The sequence below is a fragment of the Amphiprion ocellaris genome, chromosome 18 (assembly GCF_022539595.1).
Source record: "Amphiprion ocellaris isolate individual 3 ecotype Okinawa chromosome 18, ASM2253959v1, whole genome shotgun sequence".
NCBI lineage: Eukaryota > Metazoa > Chordata > Actinopteri > Pomacentridae > Amphiprion > Amphiprion ocellaris.
The window spans coordinates 16,610,842-16,631,595 of record NC_072783.1 but is presented as its reverse complement, the minus strand read 5'-3'; the positions used below and the strand labels follow the sequence as shown (position 1 = coordinate 16,631,595).

The following is a 20,754-nucleotide window of genomic DNA, read 5'->3' as shown; positions in this document are numbered from 1 at the left end:
GCTGTATACTCATGTGACTGAGCTGCTGTTGCAGGTGTCATGTAAAAAAAATGTAGAGTATTATGTTGAGATCACTGCTTAGTTCAAGTTGTGTTGTTCTGTTGCAGAAGTACTTCAGGAGATTCAGAAGTCACTAGAAGGAGACCAGACGTAAGTAACTGTGACACATCGACTCGGTTTTTTTTTTCTAGAAGCAGAAGACCATAATGTTTTCAGGTTATTTAAAATGTACAGGGAGGGGTCTGATGTTTTTGACTCAATAAAAAGCTAGAAATGTTTACAGCCTGTGGAAATACAAAATGTTTAGATTGCTGACGGATAATTTTACTTGCTCACAAATTTCCTTCTGCACATGTAGATGAACTTATGGAGTCACTTAGTCTTATCAACAAACATGCTTGGACATGTATGTTCTCACAAGCTCACAGATTTGCTTACAAGACATGTCTGCAAACATATGTATGAATGTGCTTACAAACATACTTAAGAATTGACTTTAACTTATTTAGACGTTCAGTGCACTTTACAACAGATGTCAGTTCATCCTTATGCAATATCACTTACATTATAAAAGAATTTTAAGTTGTACAACATAGCATTTAAGCTGAACAGGGAGTTTTTACTGGGATGTTTTATCAAAAACTAACAGTTTTGATTTACTACAATAAAAAATACAGGCCCCACAGTAGGAACTCAATGCGACAATTGGTGGGCAATATGATCTTATTTTGTGAATGATCTTAATGTGGATTATAATCTGCTTTTAAGAAGGATCACACAGATGGCTTGATAAATTATGGTGCTGTCAAGCTTTCCCAGTCCACCTGCACTAAGCAAAAGTGTGACCGGTTGAGTCCCGATTTGGATGATCCTCTTTGGATGCAATATGCATCTTGGAGGTGTTACCTTTTTCATATTTAGCTCTTTGTTTTGGTTTTATAGCTACATCAAGGAACTGAATATTGATCAGATGCTAATATACATTAAAATGTGTATTTGTGCTTTGCTCTGGGTGGGTGATGCAGACTTTAAAAGCTCTTAAGTGGTAAATGTTGACCAGGCCACCATTGGTACTACACTAAGCAGTGATGTTGATGCAAGCTGCTTTCCATTTGCTTCAGGTCATTCCTGGAGAATAATGTGAAGAGTGCTGTAGCTTGAGGGGCATCCGGTGTCGGCAGAGGTGAGACTAAAGTAGTGGAACTTTTTTCCCCCCCTTTGGTACTAAAACATGACATCCCATCAATAGTCTAGGAATCCTAGTATCTGTTTCTTCATTTTGTTGTTCTGCTCTCTCCTCAGAGAACGGAGATGTTGATGTGTATGAAGCATACTGTAGTCCTGCAGCAGCGTTTGCCAGCTGCTCAGCTAACATAACCACTACTGACCCCTCGCCTCTGTGTGCGACTACCCCCACCCCACCCCACCCCACCCCACCCCATAGAGAGACACTAAAGGGCTCTTGGTAGTAGCGCTCTCTGGAGCTCCACGAAGCTGCTGAAGACTTGTGGAGCAGACAGTTTGAAGGAGGAGACGCCACCTGTGCCTATAAGGACCACACTGTCGCCACAGCATGGTCACGCATCCCATTTAACACAAAGCTACATGAAGCACATTCCTGACATTGGACTAATGCCATACTTCATTAAGCCAGCATCCTATGACTGCCATAGATGCCTCTTGTTGAAGCAGAATTAAATACCCTCATCATTCTGAAAGCCTTCATTACCACCAGCCTGGGAACGATTTGTACAATCACCATCCTCTGTGGGGCATCTCACCAGTCTTCATCTCCTCATGTGGACATTAAGCTGGAAGAAATGCAGGGAATGCTTTAAATAATGTTGATGAAAATGTTTTGTTGTTTAAAGGTGATAGACTGACTTTATTAATCCCCAGAGAGAAATTCTGTGATGTGGTTCGTGCCTGTTTTCTGAAACCTCACATTTAACGTACAGAGGCCCATTTCTGCCATTAAATGAAAAAATAGATGAAAAGGTAAGAGTGACTTAAAAAATCTAAACTACTCACTCTCAGTACAAATTATGAGATACTAGATTAAAGTTGAGGTGAAATCAAAATGTTATACACTAATACACTGTCTTTTTGAGTTAAGTTAATCCCAAGTGATCGATTCAGACAAAAAGATCAATTTTTTTTTGCTTCATTGTTTTTGAACTTTAAAATCATTAAACAGTAAGTAAAATTTTTTAGTAATTTTGACTTAGTACCTTAATTTTACCTCATAGTTTTTAGTCAAACATGATAAAAATTCAAAGTTATTAATTTAAGCATTGTGTTATGTCATTTTTTTAGGACTCATGTACCTTCCATAAAGCATGTTAAGTCATTGCTTGTATTTAAATATTTTGACCTAATTTTTTATTTTAATTTTAACTCTGCTCATAATTTTTACATGCATGCAGGTTTTCAATATTTATTTAATCCCATACTTCCTACTCAACTATGTTTTGCTTACTGGTATTGTAATTTTTGACTCGTCATAACTTTGCCTTCCAGTCAAACTTTACTCTTAAAAGCTGACATTTTATCTTTCTTTTTTTTCTTTAAATTTTGACTTAAATGAGCTACTCATTCAGATGAACAATCAAGGGAAAATCGTTGGTGATGCCCCAGACAGAAAAACAAGACAAGGAAGTTGTTTTTTGTATGTTTGAATCACACTGATGTTAACTTTTGTTGTTGTTATGTACTAATTTTTTACTAGCATTACACACTGTATTGTGCCCCTGTACACTGCTAGCACAGCCCAGTCGCCACAATCCACTCTAAGATAAACCGGCCATAGGTACTTCTGCACTACTGCAGAGCTCACAATGCTGTAAGTTTTGGGGGGGGGTTGGCTTTTGTATTTTCTTTGTTTTTTTTAAACAATGTTTTTTGTAAACCTGTTTTTATGCCAGCAATGAATAATGTAATTTAGGAATGTAATTGTAAACTATTGTAGTGAAATTTTTTTAATATATATATATATATAGAGAGAGAGAGAGAGAAAGAGTATGTATGTGACTCTGTACCTGGGGCCTGTTTTAATTGGGGTTGGCTGCTATTTAGACCACACAAGGAAATATTTTGGTACTGTCTCAGTATGCTGGGTATTTTAGCATCAGTGTAGAATATATTTTTGTAGTGAACTGATTGCCCTAAATGTTTTTGTTTGCAAGTAGCTTCACACTACAGGATAATTATTACATGTCTTTCCCAAAAATGAATGTCTGGTTTTATTTTCTTGCCACACTGGCATCTATTTTATAAGCTTATGGTTTTCTACGTAATTTATCTCTGCTGTGCTGCAAAGAAATTCTTGAGAGTATGGCAGTTTTTCCACCTCTGTATGCTGCACTGAAATGGAAAAGAAAGCATAACGTTTAGACTCTCTACCCTGCATTTTAGCCTGACTAATGATATTCCAAAGCTCCATGCTCTTTTTCAGTCTCTCTTCTTCTTCCAGAAGCCCAGCTATAATCTTGGTCTTTGTGAGCCGCAATGGCCGGTCCGTCTCTGAAGTGGATAAAGGAGGCATCAGTTGTCATACATGCACAGCCAAGAGTTTTTATCATCCATTATAGAATGAGTCGCTTTGTCTGCTAATTGCCTCGAGCCACGATGACTCCTTTGCAACCTGAGCTGCCTAACGACCTGGCTGAGACCTCAGAAGCTAACAGCGGCTGCTCTGTCAGTAGATGACCATGCAAGATGAGTCTGCCATTTGCAGCTTGAAGATGTTAAATGGGCTTTATAATGGTGGCTGGATCCCACAAGGCTGGATCCCTGGGAGCCTCAGGTTAGGATTAATGAGTGGTCCTTTTTTTTTTCCCTTCAGGTCACAGTTTGATAGTTTGAGTTTTGCAAAATTGTTTCTTCTGATAGAAAATTACTGCTAGATGCACTCATTCTGGTGTAGCATGTTTGTTTGAGATAATACCTGATGAGGGCCCATCCCTAAAATAGAAACAGGAGCGAAAAGTATAGACTATAGTGGAGTAACACATCTTGCTTTTTTTTTTTTTGTCGTATTCCATGGTGCTGGATTGGAAAAGAAACCTCTGAGTTTAAGTGCAGCCTTCAAAACTTTTTAAATGTTTTTAAATCTACATCAGATTAACAGCGTACAAGTTTAATCCCCTCTTCTGCATATATGACCAATCAAAAATGATCAAAATAAACACACAAACGTTGAGATACTTATTCTTAAATGGAACATCAAATTCAGTAGTTTGTTCCAGAGATGTGACATACGTTTATTAGTCTATTGACATCGGTATTTAATTACTGTTAAATTATTCAATGTTGTTAGACATACTATTTACTTTATTGCATTTACTTGGTGTGGCAATACATTTTTTTCCACTAAATACACAATCTTTGAAATATGCGCTAAGCAGCATTACATAAATCAGTCACAGTAGCAGTCGAAAGCTTGGACGCACTTTTTCTCCTTTATTTTTTTCTAGTTTGTACAGTGTACAACAAACCTTTTGACGTCACTGTTAAATAAAAAATATGGAATTGTAAACAAAAAAGTGCAAGGAAACGACACTTGTTTTAAATATTAGGATATAGTAATAGTAGCAACTATTGGTCTTGGCAGCTTTGCATACTGTTGGCAGTCGGTTTATTAGCTTGATGACTTTGTCTCCTGGAATGGTTTTTAGTTAACAGGCCAAAAGTTAAGCAGCAGTTGTGCTGTGCTGGAGAACAGTTGGTATACACTGAGCAGCCTTATTCTACAACTGTAGCAATCCATATTATGTCAAGAACCAGTTCACAAAGTAAATAGAAACACCAGCCCATCGTTACTTGAAGAAATGCAGATTAAAAAATTCAACAACTTTGAAAATTTCAATCATATTACTTTTTGTTTACTACATAATGCCATAGGCCTTATTTCATAGCTGTTTGTTGTTTTTGGGGGGAAATGGTAAGAATAAAGAAAAGCCCTTAAATGAGTGGTTGTGTCTGAGGTTTTGATTGTAACTCAAGAAGTAAGACATGAAAGACATGCAGGTTAAAACTAGCTGTCCATTCAACAGCATAACCGTCAACAGTTCTCAAGACGATTTGCTGCCAAGACTATTTTACACTGCTGGCACTGACGCTGATTAGAAAATTGATTATTACATTGCTATTTATTCAGAGAATATTCAATCATTAACATTAATTTAACTTTGATTTGACCAAAAATTAGTAATATCCTGTATTATAGGACAGTATCAGACATGAATGCACTCCAATACAATATCATGTTTAAATATATATGAAAATTAAACAGCTCTAAAACAATTTGTAAAATAATCATATCAGTTTTTTACCAGCATGCCTGTCTTGCATCATTTGCAGTAGGAGAACTTTTTACCATCATAAATTTTTATATTCTTTTAGCTCTCCATTAAAACAATCTATTGACTGAAGCAGCGGCATGGTTGGCTCATTTATAGTAGAAGAAGAGTCACATGGTGCGTTAACCGCCTCCTTTCATGTGAGCACACACAGAAGTAGAAAGTCTGACAGAATTAATAAAATTGATAACCGCCTCCATGATATCTGTGATCTCTAACTGGGGCTTTAGTTTATGTCGAGCCCACTTACACAGAGAAAGTCTGGCTGTGTCAAACTCTGAACTGTTTACCTGAGGTAAGTGTTTCAATTGTCAAAATAAAGCTAAAAGTCAACGCTTAACATCTCTGTCACTGTACTATTACGAATACTAACAGAAGACAGAGCCAAAACAATAACAACTTAAGGCCTGCTTTCAGATGTTGGTAATGAGTCCTCTTTCTCTCTCTTCTCTCTTTCTCCCCCTCTTCTCTATCAGCACCTATTGTTGATCATTCCAAGCAGCACCTCTCACCTTTCCTCCCAAGCATTCAGCAGCTGGCCATATGAAAGGCAGCAGAACTCTATGACTGGCCAGATAGAACTGAATAATTTAAAAGTCACTGTGTGTGTATGTGTGTGCACACAGCAGCTCACCTTTGTCATCATTGCATGCGCGCATAAACCTTTGTTGGGTGTGTATTGCATATATGGCTGTGTGCCCTCTGTATTATGTTAGCGGGTGGAATATTGGTGTGTAACTGCCCTCCAGCTCTCCTCGTGAACATGGATCAATGTTCGTATCAGTGATACCAGCTCTTGAGGACAAGCCGGAGTGCTCTGCAGCCCCCCAGCCATGCCTGGCTTTCACCTGAGAAGCCCGGTAAGCTATATTACACTGAAATGTACTCTCACTGCTTTCCCCCCTGGGAGCTCAGGCTATACAACCACATTTAGGCTGCTCTAAAGATAACCTTTCACTGTGGTATAGATCTAAACTGCAGATAAAAGTCGTTGTTTGCTGTGACAAAGGTAAAAGGGGAATGGTTGTTTCACTGTGTGTTTGCATTATTGCATTATATTCAAGTTTCTCTCCATAGAGATTTGTATGGGCTTAAAAAGTTAGCGACAGGTAAAAATTTAGGTCAGTTGTGGCTAAACTGCAGTTGACCTGGGTGTCTTTAGCCTGACCACAAGGATCAGAGACTTTAAGTGTGAAACCCAGTCTAAATGCTGATAGACTGAGCTAAGGACTTGGTTTCATTAAGTTTGACAGACATGTTACTCAACCTCAACAATCCTTAATTGTTCATTATTTAGAGGTTAGCTTGTTTATCAAAGTGTGTCAATGGTACATTTTAATTTTCTAAACCCCTGAAATCTGTCCCTTTTTTCATTTTCCAAATGGAATCTCACATGACTGTAGACTGTTTTTTACTCTGTAGGAGATTTCAACTCTGAAGAATTGATAGTCATGCCCCCGCTTAAGTCCCAAGGTAGAACTTATGCAACAAAGCAGAGGGAAGAGGCAACAAAAACGGTGAATCAACAGAAAAATGTTAGACAGAATAGTTCCAAAGCGTGTCAGCCTCCCTCTCAAGTGCCTAATGGGAAACAAAGAAGAGGGAATTCACCAACTCTCAAGTCTGGAAAGACAGATGAAGTGAGAAGTAATGAAAGGAATACAACAGGCCACGGCAGAAACAAAGGTTCCAATCAAAAGAATCCACACAAACAAATGGGAAATGGAAAAATTTCAAATGATAGATCACAACCTCAAACCAACAAAGGTCGTAAGACTATAGGGATCATAAACAAGACCACTGAACATCCTCCAAAAGCACCCCCAGCTAAACAAAGGAGGATCAACAACAAGCTCCTTAGCAAGCCTGAAAATGAGGACAGTGACAAAGTGACAGAAAGTGCAGAGGAACAATCAGAAAACGATGCAGGAAGCTCAGTGGAGGAGAAAGAAGAGGAAAGTAGTGATGACGAGAAGGAGGAGGAGTGTCGTAGTCATGAAGAGCCATTTGAGACGCAAGGGAGTGAGGAAAGCTGTGAGGAGGCTGAGGCATCGGATAGTCAAATAGATACAGAACAGTCAGCAATCGAGTCAGGCAAAGAGGAAGCCAAAATCAGCAGAAGTGATTCTGAGAGCAAACCGGTTGCATCTAGTGAAGAAGAAAAAGAAAAAAACAAAAAGGATGTACAAGTGCTTGATGCCATCATTAGTGATCATTATGGGAGTGAAGACAAGGAGATAACCCAGGAGGACACGTGTGAAAAGCCAACGACTGATAAAATCTGCAGACGACGCAGACACAATCCACGTCTCTCCAAGGCGGAAAAAGGGCCGAAAAGCAAGATGTTTAAAAAAACAAAGGCAGATAAAGAGGCTGAGAAGGCAGAAAAACAAAGGCTCAAGGAAGAGAAACAGAAGTTAGAAAAGGAAGCCAAACAAAAAGCCAAGGAAGAAAAGAAGAACAAAAAGAAGCCACCAAAAAGTGACAAACCTGGTTCTGCACCAGATGGGGTTCAACCACTGAAAGGTCTTTCCTTCACCAAGGTCGACACTGCTAAAGGAAAGACTCAGTTAATAAAGAAAACAAAAAATATCAAAGAGGGAGATTCTCCTATGGCAGCTGATCCAGAGGAGGACGAAGAGGAAGATAAACCAATACTGACCAAAGCCATTAAAGACCAGAACCGAATAATGCTTCTTAAAGCCAAAGGTAAAGACCTCAAAACCATTGTTGAGCCTGAGGGCCAGCAGGATGCTGAAAGTGTCATCAAAGAACACCCACAGAGCTCACTCTTAGGGAACGTCAAGATGACATCTCTCCGACACAGAGCAAAAAAGATGTTGGCAAAGCCTGATGAAGAGACATCAGTGATTGAGTATGCTGATGAGAGATCCACCAAATCTAAGGATTGTTTGATATCACGAAGAAAAGGCATGACAACTCTTCGCAGAGTGTCTGGTTGGATTCAAAAGAAAATGCCAAGAGGGGTAAACTTGAAAAAGAAACTTTCTGCTTGGACTAAAGCTATAGGAATATCTCGATGGCTCTCAGTTCGAACCATAAAACAAAAACAAAGCCCCAGAAAACCTAAGGGCAGTATCTTCAAGCAGAGAATGGCCATGAGAGTTGCCAGTAAAACCAGCCCAACCAACAAGAAAAACAAGAGCCCAGAAGAAAAAATGGTTAAAGAGAAACAAAGTCCTCAGGCAGGGAAGGGTGCAGAAGAAGTAGCCTTAGCTGGGGATAAAGAGATAGAGGCCAAATATGCTGTGGTACTTCCCAGAATGAATAAACTGGGCAAAGCAAAGATGGCTGAGGCACCTCAGGCAGTTCCCGGACCTTCTACCCCATCAAGTCCACCAGGAGAACCAAATACCTCAGAGCCCAAACCCCCAAAGCCAGGTGCTAAGCTTGTACTCCCTGTAAAACCAGATCTCAGTCTCCTGAAGTCCATTAAGAAGCCCATGCCAGGAGCATTAACATCAAGTGGAGATGTGGCAGATAGGAGCCTGGGGTCCAGTGGTATACCAGAAGGATCATCCACCACTGAGGATAGAAACTGGAGAACTGGCCTGGGTGATCAAGATGGAGTCAGTATTCTACAAGCTGCGAGAGGGAAGCTGAACCCCTCCCAGATCAACCTGAACAAAATGTCCTTCTCTGGGGGAACAATAGGCAGTGGACCAACACGGACCAAGGGACCAGAACCAGAGAGAGAAGTTGCATCAGGGATACCCAGGTCCACCACTCAGCCTTTTCCAAATGGGGAGGCAAGTGCAGCAATGCCAGGTGTTCGGTCATTGTATGAAGAAGAAGCAGACAGGGAAGTGGCCCAGCTAATGGGTGAGGGGGGTATATATACTGCCACCCAACCAGAGGTACACTGGACTGGGAAGCCACAAATGAGTGGAAACCCTCAGGTATGTGTTGAATTTTGTGTGATTCTTCATGAAAATACTAGCATGAAATTACAGTTATGAAACAGGATGATAATCTAATGCTTCTATTGAGCTCAGTCACCTGTCCTGTGCTATGTATGGTACAGGACTGGCTGCGTGCTGAGAATCTGCTGCCACATCAGACAGTGGAGAAGCTCACCAAGTGGACAGTATATGATGATGAAGGCCAAGCCAGGACAATTCCAGCTCACAATGGCAGGGGGCCATGGGAATCAGACGATCCCACTCAGGAAATGCTAGAGAATCGACTACTCAACACACAGGTATTGATACTCTATTTCAGTATAGTCCAAAGTCAGGACAGCGACCTTTAGATGCTCCAGTAATCATTACACACTACAAAATGTCAACTGTTAAAAGAGAGAACATACTGACAGCAGTCACATACAGTTTTGGGACGTCTGATTGATGTCAGAACTTACTCCAGTTTTTTCTGGTAATGTTTATTTGATTTATTTTATTTATTTATTTTTTTTTTTGGGCGTCTCTCCACAAAAGCCAGTGTAGTTGTCTGGCAGCATACACAACTACTGTGGGTGGGTGTGTGTGCGTGTGCTTGGGTGACAGGTACCTTTACAAGGTGGAGCCATGCAACATTAGGATAATTGAGTCATTTCCTTATTTTGAAATATAAATTTGCATGGACACATCCTCACCTATATTCGAATCACCTCAAGCACATTTGGATCCACCAACATTTTCGCATTGTCTTCACATGCAATTGCACCTGCTCTGATTCACTTCATGTCCTTTGTGAACAACTCTATAGAGCCTTGCCATTTCTGGAAATAGGGGTTTTCCAATTTATCCACCTAAGAATATGAATGTGCTTCATGGCAAGATGTCCAAAATCCAAGATGTGGGAAACCGGTTACTGATGTCACTATTTCATTCTCTGTGGACTGCAAAATTTCAGAGCAAATAGATATAATTCATCAGTTGGTTTTAGAAATACCACTAAAACAAAGTGGACCAAAGAACAGAATGAGGAATCAGTTCTGTGCCATTCATGAAGTCATTTCAAAGCAGGGCAAAAGTTTGCACATAACAAATCTATTCAAAGCCCACCTAAGATAACCATGCCTACCTAATAAGATGTTGGTCCTTCACATTCCACTAAGACATATCTGAAACATTGAGGGATGGCTTTCCAAGACCTCTGAAGTCATCTTGTGGTGTCAGGTATCAAGATTTTAACAGAACAAGTTCCTTGAAGTGCTTCAAGTTCAGATTTGTCCCAGCTAATTTCCAACTCCCTGCCACTGCTTCAGTGTTTGCCCATCCATGTACCACTGTTGGTAGATACACAGCTGACAAGTCTTGTCATGTTCGAGGTGCCCCAAACATAGTCATCAGGCCATAATGATTAGGTCTTTTCTTTTTTTCTTCAATTTCTTGTTCATTTTAATACCTGGTACCACTAAAAGTATATTACTTGAAACACACAATGAACACGACAAAAAATGCAGCTGGTTACATAATACTTTATGTCCTATTTGACATGCTTAAGCTTACTTGTATTCCCAGGGTATAGAAGAGGCCATTTCATATCATAGTCCGCACTACACATGTGAAGCCTTAGAGTGGTTTCCTGCTTACATTCAAGCTGTAGCATAACTCAGAAGTTGTCATCTCTCACACAATACCTAAAACAAAAGAATTATGTGAAGCCATAAAGGCAGCCATTTTGGCACCGCTGGAAATTGGCATGACTGAGAGACAGGTAGCGAAAAAACTGAAGATCTCCAAGGCAGCCATTCATTACACCAAGAAAAAACAAGCTGAACATGGGATTACCAAATTGCTAGCTGGTCGCGGCAAGAAACCTCTTTCTACCCCACGAGAGGAGCATGCACTCATCTGTTCCTGTGTCAGGAATCGTCGTCAGACTCCAGGGATCTTAAAAATGAGTGGACACTGTCCAGAAATGTTACTTGTTCAGAAAGGACAGTTGGAAACAGACTTCTTGAAGCTGGTCTGATGTCACACAGGGCCCTTCATCAACGAAAGGCAGAGGAAAGCCTGGTTACTCTTTGCTGGGGATCACAATTATTGAACTGTTGATGGTTGAGCTAAGGTTCTCTTCAGTGATTAATCCAATTTTCAGTTGATGCCCACTCCAGCTAACTTACTGGCTAGGAGGAAGCCTGGAGAATCCTACAAACCAGACTGTCTTTTCCTTACAGTAACACATAGGATGGATCATTGACTTTCTGGGGTTGTTTCAGTGTGGATGGAACAGGACAAATGCAATTGTGTGAACCAGGTCATGTATAGGGCTACTCTTGAAAACAGTCATCTTTCATCAGCTGGAAATCTCTTTCCTGCCTTGAATGACTGGATTTTCCAACAAGACAATGCCCCTTGCCACACGGCAAGATCAGTTAAACCCTGGATGGAGAACCAGAACATTGGAACCATGCCTCGGCCTGCTCCATCACCAGATCTAAATCCAACTGAAAACCTGTGGAAAATCATCAAAAGAAAAATGGAGAACCACAAGCCCAAATACAAAGCAAATTAGTTTGAATTTGTGCAACAGGAATGGGCTGCTGTGACAACAGAACAATGTCAGAAGCTGGTGGAGAGTATGGCTGCAGTCATCAGAAACAATGGTTGTGCAATCAAGTACTAATTCCTGTGTGTATCATGTGACTAAAACAGACAGAAAAGAAAACATGGAATGCCTAAAAACACTGTTTTTGGCAGTGCAATGCCATAACTATTTATGTAAGAACTTAAGCGATTTTGGCTATTATCAAGAAAACCATTTAAAATGGCCAGATATCAGCTCTGAAATTAAACTCTTCTGAGCTATTTTTGTTGTGATCATTATATTTGTCCAAACAAATGTACCTTTAGTTGTACCAGGCATTAAAATAAACAATAAATTGAAGAAAACAAGGTTGGTCTAATAATTGTTTCCACGAGTATATATCCCAGATTTTGACAACACTGTTGTTGCGAGATAATTGTTAATTATCTTCGCCTGTGGTGGTCATGGTGTTTTAGCTCATCTGTGCATTAATCACAAGGTGACAAAGTTTACCTTAGAAAAGTTCAGGAAGGTATATCTGTGGTTGTCTGACGATCGAATGTCCACATATCAGTTCTGCTTCATTGCGTATGGTGCACACAAAGCAATACAGCATAAAAGACCTGCTGCTGGTTTATTTATTTCCTAGTCTGTGCAGATACAATAGAGCATACAACACACAGCAGCTTGCTGCAAAGAGATTGCAGTATATCAGCTATCAGACTGCTCCATTGCTGCAAGTAGATTGATTACGTGCTGTGGAAAGCTTTTGAACAGACATGACGATTAGCAACAAAACTGACCTTAAACCACGAAGAGCTCTGGAGAACATTTATGTACTTTTGAAAAGCTAATTTAATTCAGCATTTGCCAGTCCAGATTTTGATGCTGAGAAGAAGGTAAGGATTAAGTTGGGAGGTTTGGGTGGGGAACACCCAAACATGGCTCCTGTTTTCGTATCTGCTCAAGATCTGCCTTTTTAGGTGGTGATGCCTGGCAGCAAAAGAGCTGTAGAGGTGGATGAGGTGGAGGATCTCTCCCAGTTGGAGTGAGTTCAGACACATATGCAGCATTTATACTACAACTGTGCACAGTTTCAACCTGTTTGTTTAATGTTTTTAGAGAGGTGTGCGAGAGCTCTGTGCTTCTGAACCTGAAGAAGAGGTTTCATCGTGACTGTATTTATGTAAGTTTCATCACTGCCCAGACCCTTGTTTTATATGCAAGACACATTATTTAAAACAATACTATTACTTAGCATTATAACTCTGAAATGCATACTGGGATCATCTTACACCCTGTGCAAGTCACGAATCTTTTTCAATTAGACACTCAACTTCCTGGTATTCCTCAAACTATTTGTCTTCAATAATGTCCTATCTTATGTATTTTGTTTTTCCTTTATGTATATGTAATAGCGTAAGCTTTTGAATGAATAGCAGTCTGGTAGATAAAAATTATAGAGGATAATGTTACAATTTCACATTTGACCTGGTGGTGGCAATGTTGTGTCACTCTTCAATTGCTTAAACCCAGACACAATGATACAGGCGTGTGTCTGTTCTGCTTAAGTAACAAGGGTGTTACGACCCAGCTGTCTAGGGTAACCGGATGACAACAAAAGAACAAATGGTTACACAATAGAAAACACAAAATTGAGTTTTTAAATGATGATTTTATTTATTGAAGGAGGAATACTGTCCAGCCCATCTTGCCCTATGTGAAAAAGTAATTGCCCTCTCAGCAACCAATCTACCAAATGACCAAATTAATTTGCCAATTTAGTTCAATTTCAGCAGCTACAATCACATATTGACTGCTTGCTGAATCTAAACATCACTAAATGAAATCTGTCTGGCATTGTGAAGTCAGTAAAGGGTCTCAAAAAGCTGCAGATGATGCCACGTTCTAAAGCGGTTCAAGAACAGATGTGAAACAAAGGCCTTGACATTTTTCAGTATGGAGGGTTACAAAGTCATTGTTAAGACTTTGGGACTCCAGAGAACCACAGTGAGAGCCTTTATCCACAAATGGAGAAAACATGGTACGTGGAAAACAGGTAAAATGCACCTCTATTGGATTTAAGTCTGGAAACTTGGCCAGTCTTAAACCTTCCACTTATTACCCCTGATGAACTCCTGTGCTGTTTTGGCAGTGTGTTTTAGGTCATTATATTGCTGCATGATGAAGGATCTCCCAGTCAGCTTGGTTCCATCTTTCTTCAAATTGGCAGACAAAATGTTTCTGTAGACTTCTGAGTTCATTTTGCTGCTGCCGTCATGTGTTCCATCATCAGTGAAGATTACTGAGTCCCTCCCAGAAGAAACCATGCAAGCCCAAGCCATGACATTACCTCCACTGTGTTTCACAGATGAACTTGTATGTTTGGGATCATGAGCAGATCCTTTCTTTCTCCAAACTTTAGCCTTTCCATCACTTTGGGCAAGGTTCATGTTTGTCTCATTAGTCCATAAAACTTTGTCCCAGAATTTTTGAGACCCATTTCTGTACTTTTTTTTTTTTTTTTTAAAGGATTTTTAAAAAATTGATCTCAGTATAAAATATCAATAATATCAGGACAGATCGAAACTTTGCCAAACGCAGCAACAAGATTTCTATAAGCTATGGATTGTGAATAATAATCAAAGTTTCAAGTTCATTATCTCAACTAACCTAAAATTAATCAGACAGCTCAGAGTTTGTCATTAGCTGCTGCATGCAAATTCCCTGAACATTAGATGAAGGTTATCCAGTGGCAGAGTGCAGTATCTACTTATTTATGTGTGAGTTTTAGGGCAATTTCTCATTTTAGTGGGTGTTAACAAAATAATCAACTTTCCACCAGCTTCATTTCTGCAAACACTTACCTATGAGCCAAATAACACAAATGAGAGTTTTGTTTTATTTCAAAGATAAATGATTTATTTCAGTGTACTTACACAGCAAATGTCTGTGTCATCTTTTATTTCTAACAGACTTACATTGGAAACATGCTACTGTCCATTAACCCCTTCAAGCCCCTTAACATTTACACAGAAGAGCTGAGACAGAAATACCAGGGCAAAGAGCAGCAGAGAAACCCACCGTGAGTACACACTTCTTTCACCTCTCTCTTCTTACAAGTGGCAGCATGTGTCATTGCAGCTTGACGTTCTGCTGTTTTCTCCTTCAGCCATGTGTACGCCATAGCGGACTCAGCCTTCAGCCTTTCTCAGGCCTCCACACAGGAACAGTGCATCATCATAAGGTACTGACACAAACACCACTATCAGCTATTTTATTATTTGTTTTGACCAAAAAAAGACTTTATTTTTTACAGTTTTTACCCAAAAGATTGACTCTTTTGGGTAAAAATGATTGTTATTTATCAACTATACAAAAAAATTATTTAAACAATAAGATCACATCTGCAGAATTCTTTTTTTTTTTTTTTTTTTTTTAGGCAAACAGTAAATTATCACAAGCACTGCTCCGCTACCTTAGCTACTCTCTAGAGCACTAAACTGGTTAAACTGGGGTTAATAATATCTTTTGGGGAATTTAGGGTTGCCATGTGTGCACATGAGTGTGTTGATCAGTAACAGTGACAGATAATATATTTCTACAAACAATGGCCTGGATTTGAATCACCTCCGATAAAATAAAATTAATTTTCATTGTAACTTATCACTTTACCTGCTGATGAAACTACTTTACATACTGGACTCTTTACATTCTAAATGTCATTCATTATATCTGTCACCTTATCTGCACCTACTTATGTAATTTGCACATCTAAGCATCTTCTCATTTGCACATTCTGTTCATTTGCACATTTCTGTATCATTTTTGTATATGCTGTAGATTTTTTCCATAGTATATTTTCTATATTTTAAACTTATTTTGTTTTATTTTACCTTCACATCATACTCTACCCTACTATTCTGTGTTTTCTTATTGTTTACCCCTTTGTTGAATATCCATGCTGCTGTAACAACTGAATTTCCCTCCTGGGACTAATAAAGTCAGTCTAAGTCTAAATCTGGTAGTTACTTTTATGATTAAAGAAAACACCTTCTATATGTGAGGCAGTCATGTGTAAATTACCGTAGTAAGTGTGCTTCAATGCTTATGGACTGGCATACTTAATTAACAGGGTGTAGAAGACTTATGTCTTCAGTAAGAACCAATAGACTTAGAACTGAGAGTCACGGACTATAGGGAAGTTGGAAAATATTGGGAGGCAGGTTAAGACATTTTTGTCATTACGTTTTGTGACAATGAGAAAAATCTAGAATAATGCCAGCAAACCTTAAACACTAAACATACACTACAGCACATTTTGTGGACTGACAACCAATGTATAAAGGTTTCTGCTGTACCTCTAAGAGCATGGCATTTCACTAAAAAAAAAAAAAAAAAAAAAAAAAAACTCCATCACTTAGAGATGCTTGCCAAACATAATTTTGAAACTGCTATGTATGTAACATTTTTAAATGTCTCTTTTTTTTTTTTTTTTAAAGCGAAGCTACCAGCACATCTCTAATAATTAACCAGTCATCTGCTTTGGTCCACGATGAAATACTATGCCTCTGCAAAAATTTTATATATTGCCTTAAAGTTTTGTGCAGGAATTCATGATTCCGAGGGGCTACATTCTAATCATGGGTAAATCCCTGAATGTTCTGAAATATCCAGGCAAAATGTCTTAACAGCTGTTGGATGGACTGCCCTGATTGACTGGACTGTCTTTGCGTATGGCGCTAAGTGTAAATTTGTTCAATGCTTTGCTTCTTGTGTAGTGGACAGAGTGGTTCAGGGAAGACTGAAGCTACCAAGCTAATAGTTCACTACCTTAGCTCCATGTATCAGGGCAGAAACGACAACCTCCGACAGGTAATTCACTGTAGAAAACATAGAATCAGCTAGCAACAATGCAAAGCATTATCAGGTACACCTTTCAGTCTTCCAAACATTTTTAACTCTGATTGACTTCTTTCTTTGTCTTCCTTAATCAGCCCATGGAGGTTTTTCCCATCTTAGAGAGTTTTGGTAATGCCAAGACCATCCTCAACAACAACTCCAGCCGCTTTGGCAAGTACCTCCACATCCACATTCTCCAGTGAGTCCACCGTACGCTATTGTATGAGAACAATTTCAGATGTTTCTCTTTTATTTGTCTAATGTCTCTCCTCTTGGTTGACAGTGGAGTTGTTATAGGGACCTCATTGTCCAAATATCTGCTTGAGAAGTCCAGGGTTGTCTTTCAGGTGAGAACATTTAGTGAGGTGTGCTATGGAAGTACTTGATGTAACATTTGCCGGAGAAGCAACTATCATCAGGTTTTAATACATTACTAGAGTCTATATTGCAATGGGATCACACTAGCAGTGATACTCGTTAACATGTTCGTCTTCTGACTCAGGAGTACTGAGTAGACATTGCTACATTTTTATGATAGATTCATTATTAATGGCTAGGTCAAGCTTTGGATTAGAGCACAATATGTGTTTTGTTTCAATTAACATACTATTGGTCATCTACACATTCAAAATAAGTTTATCACTATTAATCCACTCAAAAACTGACTCATTTCCTCCTGTAAATTTATGTTTAAGTCCCCAATTGTTGGTTCTGCTAAATAAATTGTGGTATCCTCTGCATACATTACCATGTGAGCTTTATTTAATACTTAGGGAAAATCATTTGTAAAAATAGAATGCAAAAGAGGCCCAAGGCAACTTCCTTGAGGCACTCCATGTTTCATAGATTTAAGGTCATTAAAACAAACAATTTGCTGTCTCTCAGTCAAGTAACTGTTAATTGTTAATAGAGCAGTAGAAGAAAATCCATAACATTTTAATTTTTCCAGTAACAACTCATGATCAAGAATATCAAAAGCTGCAAAAAAGTTAAGAAAAATAGTTCCAGTCAGCTTCTTTTGTTTAAGATCATTATACCAGTCATCCACCATTTGAGTTAAGGCTGTTGCTGTTGAGTATTTTTCCTTATTAGCAGTCAGCAAAATAAGTTATTATTTGAAAAATACAGCTGAATTTGTTCAGAAACTATCTTCTCCATTACTTTACTCAAACTTGGTAATCAATTTATTGGTCGACTGTTTGATTCAGAAATGCGCAGCTTTTTGGTTTTTGATATTGGTATAATTTTTGCTACCTTCCATACCTGTGGCCATTTATTTTTGATAGGTTTGATAGGTTTGAGCAGTCTTCCATCAAGAAAATCAACCCCAGGTGGCTTATTCTTACCAGTCATTAACATTAGCTCAACTCTTGATACAGAAATATTCTTAAAATTAAAGACACGTTCTTTACTCTCCATAATCTGATTTATTAATTTCACAGGTAGATCAGTGTTATTATTCAGTGTAGTCGTCTTGAACTTAAAAATTTTATTAGTAAAATAATTATTTCAGTGACTTGCAATGTCTTTAGGTTAAGATTTAAAGTACTCCATAGGCTTTCACTATTATTTTTAGTTTCATGAATAATGTTGCCATAGTACAGTTTTTTCTTTCTCTTACTGTAACCAGATCCTATGAGTATTGCTTTGAGATGTTTCACCTGGACTTTCAACCACAGAACTTCAATGTCAGACTATTAGATCAAACCTTATTTTGACAGGTAGATGGCTCTGCACATAAATACAAATCCCACCGCCATAAGCATTTCTAACCTTCCTCTAAATATATATAACTATCATCAAGACGCATTTAGAGTCTAAGTGTGTCTCAGACAGCTAATATATGCAAATAATTTGACAATAATATGTCTTCCACTGGGCTGCATAGTGGCTTGGTGGTTAGCACTTTCACCTTGCAGCTAGAAGATCCTTGGTTAGTGTCCCGACCTTCCCAGGATCTTTCTGCATGGAGTTTGCATGTTCTCCCTGTGCATGTGTGGGTTTTCTCTGGGTACTCTGGTTTCCTACCACAGTCCAAAAACATGCTGAGGTTAACTGGTAACTCAAAATTGTCCATAGGTGTGAATGTGAATGTGGTTGTTTATCTCTGTGTGTAGCCCTGTGATAGACTGCTGACCTGTCCAGGGTGTCTGTCAAGTGTCCCCTCACTTTTAATGATTAGCGATTATCATTGATGATTTTTGAGAGCTGCATACATCTCAAAGCTCACCACACTCCTCTTCAAGTTTATTTATCTGGTCGGATTGACCAGACAGTGCTGTCTCCATACCTGTCACTTTTTCAGCACGCTCTTTAACGTCGAGTTTTATGGAGTCCAGTTGTGGCAGCAGCTCATTCATATGGTCTTTAAGCTCCTCTTGAACCGATTAGTGCACACATTTCAGGTCTACCCATCTCTTCTACCAGTATCTGTGCCGCAGGTAAAACAGGTGTGTCGGTCACAGGTGGTACGAGGACTGGTGTCTGCTGTCCTTTACTTTTCCTCCTTGGAAGGTGGGGAAAAAAACTCTCTAATTTAAACCACAGTTTTCTCTGAGTTTTCGGCTACCTCATCGCGCACCTCACATGCCACTGGACACGATGTTCGCATGTATATACATGTTCCGTTTGTGGTTGATTGCATTTGCTGGTTTTGCATCTTAGAAACTGAATGACCCCTAGGTTAATGTTTCTCAGCTTGATCGATGGTTTCTATAAAACTTTTCAATCTTCATTTTTTAGCCATGCTAGTATTATGGTTCTGGATATGGCACCAGCAGACAGTCCAGACTAACTAAATGCCAGGATCCCCTCTTCAAGTTTGCACCCAAAATGCTCCAAAATTCCATTTATATTATTCTCAAAGGAGAAAGAGGCAAATAAAAGAATACAAAGAAAAACAACCTGGCACTGGCTTCTTCTACCAGGCTTTGCCTGGCACTACTTTAGCAGTGTGTTTCATTATGATTTTTGTTTCTGACATAATTGTTCTATTCTACAAAGATGTCATGAACTTAGCCAATGTCACTGTCTCGTCCTTGTCTTATTTCCTGTGTAGGCGAATGAGGAGAGAAACTACCATGTGTTCTATGAGCTGCTGGCAGGCATGAATGACTGGGACAAGCAGGAGCTCTACCTGCAGGGAGCTGAGACTTATTACTACCTAAACCAAGTACATCCCACAGAGTACATCCATCTCTGTTTTCTAATGTTTTCTCTTGCTTTTCACTAATTATGTGTATTTCACATATATTTTTCCAACGCCTGTAGGGTGGTGCCTGTGAGCTGAAGGGGAAGCAGGATAAACGAGATTTCCAGCTTTTAGTTCAGTGCTTTGAGACCATTGGTCTCCATGGTGATCAGATCTCTACCATCTGGGCCATCCTCTCCTCGATTCTGCAGCTCGGCAACATCTGCTTCAGCTCATTTGAGGTGTGTATGTATATACACAGGCGGTAGAGTATGTGTCAGATTTATTGGACACTGATACCATACGTCAATTGGTGCTGTTTCAGAGCGAGTCCTTTGAGGTGGCTCGTATCTTCAGTGAAGCTGAGACCAGGAGGGTTGGCTCTATGCTGCAAATTTCCTCCGAAGCCTTGCAGACTGTCATCACACACAGAGTAACAGTGAGTATCTCTTAATGCACCAGTCAGCCCTCTGAGTTATCAGTGATATTTCTGCATGTGTGTGCATTGATTAGCTTCCTTGTGTACAGGAGACCACCTATGACAGGATCTACTGCCCCCTGTCTGTGGAAAGTGCCACGGAATCAAGGTGAGCCAGTGTAGAATTGATGTGGGCCGGTCGTCATAAACTGCAGTCACAGCTGACAAACAACACCATTTTCTGCCACTTCCCCGGCCCTGGTACCTGTGGTGGCTGGTGAAAGTAGCCCATAGTCCTTCTCTCAAGCCATATGCTCAAGATTTTTGGGGGTGATCCCAAGGCTAAATGAGATATGTAATCAGCCCAGTGGGTTCAGGGTCTGCACTAA

General features: G+C 39.4%; 2 protein-coding genes across 2 annotated transcripts in view; both read left to right on the top strand.

The window, feature by feature from the left end:
• llgl2 (LLGL scribble cell polarity complex component 2) overlaps nucleotides 1–4,970 on the top strand; it is a 46,032-nt gene extending 41,062 nt beyond the window's left edge. The window contains exons 25-27 of the mRNA XM_023289018.3: nucleotides 108–150; nucleotides 1,122–1,183; nucleotides 1,303–4,970. Of these exons, the coding sequence (XP_023144786.2) occupies nucleotides 108–150; nucleotides 1,122–1,161 (83 nt within the window). The 3' untranslated portion in view covers nucleotides 1,162–1,183; nucleotides 1,303–4,970. The remainder of the gene's footprint in view (nucleotides 1–107; nucleotides 151–1,121; nucleotides 1,184–1,302) is intronic.
• Nucleotides 4,971–7,029: 2,059 nt separating this feature from the next.
• The window catches only part of myo15b (myosin XVB), a 59,897-nt gene continuing 46,172 nt past the window's right edge, over nucleotides 7,030–20,754 (top strand). The window contains exons 1-13 of the mRNA XM_055004348.1: nucleotides 7,030–9,280; nucleotides 9,406–9,582; nucleotides 12,839–12,903; nucleotides 12,978–13,041; nucleotides 14,831–14,940; nucleotides 15,028–15,102; nucleotides 16,637–16,730; nucleotides 16,853–16,956; nucleotides 17,041–17,104; nucleotides 19,816–19,929; nucleotides 20,028–20,189; nucleotides 20,273–20,386; nucleotides 20,476–20,534. Of these exons, the coding sequence (XP_054860323.1) occupies nucleotides 7,076–9,280; nucleotides 9,406–9,582; nucleotides 12,839–12,903; nucleotides 12,978–13,041; nucleotides 14,831–14,940; nucleotides 15,028–15,102; nucleotides 16,637–16,730; nucleotides 16,853–16,956; nucleotides 17,041–17,104; nucleotides 19,816–19,929; nucleotides 20,028–20,189; nucleotides 20,273–20,386; nucleotides 20,476–20,534 (3,407 nt within the window). The 5' untranslated portion in view covers nucleotides 7,030–7,075. The remainder of the gene's footprint in view (nucleotides 9,281–9,405; nucleotides 9,583–12,838; nucleotides 12,904–12,977; nucleotides 13,042–14,830; nucleotides 14,941–15,027; nucleotides 15,103–16,636; nucleotides 16,731–16,852; nucleotides 16,957–17,040; nucleotides 17,105–19,815; nucleotides 19,930–20,027; nucleotides 20,190–20,272; nucleotides 20,387–20,475; nucleotides 20,535–20,754) is intronic.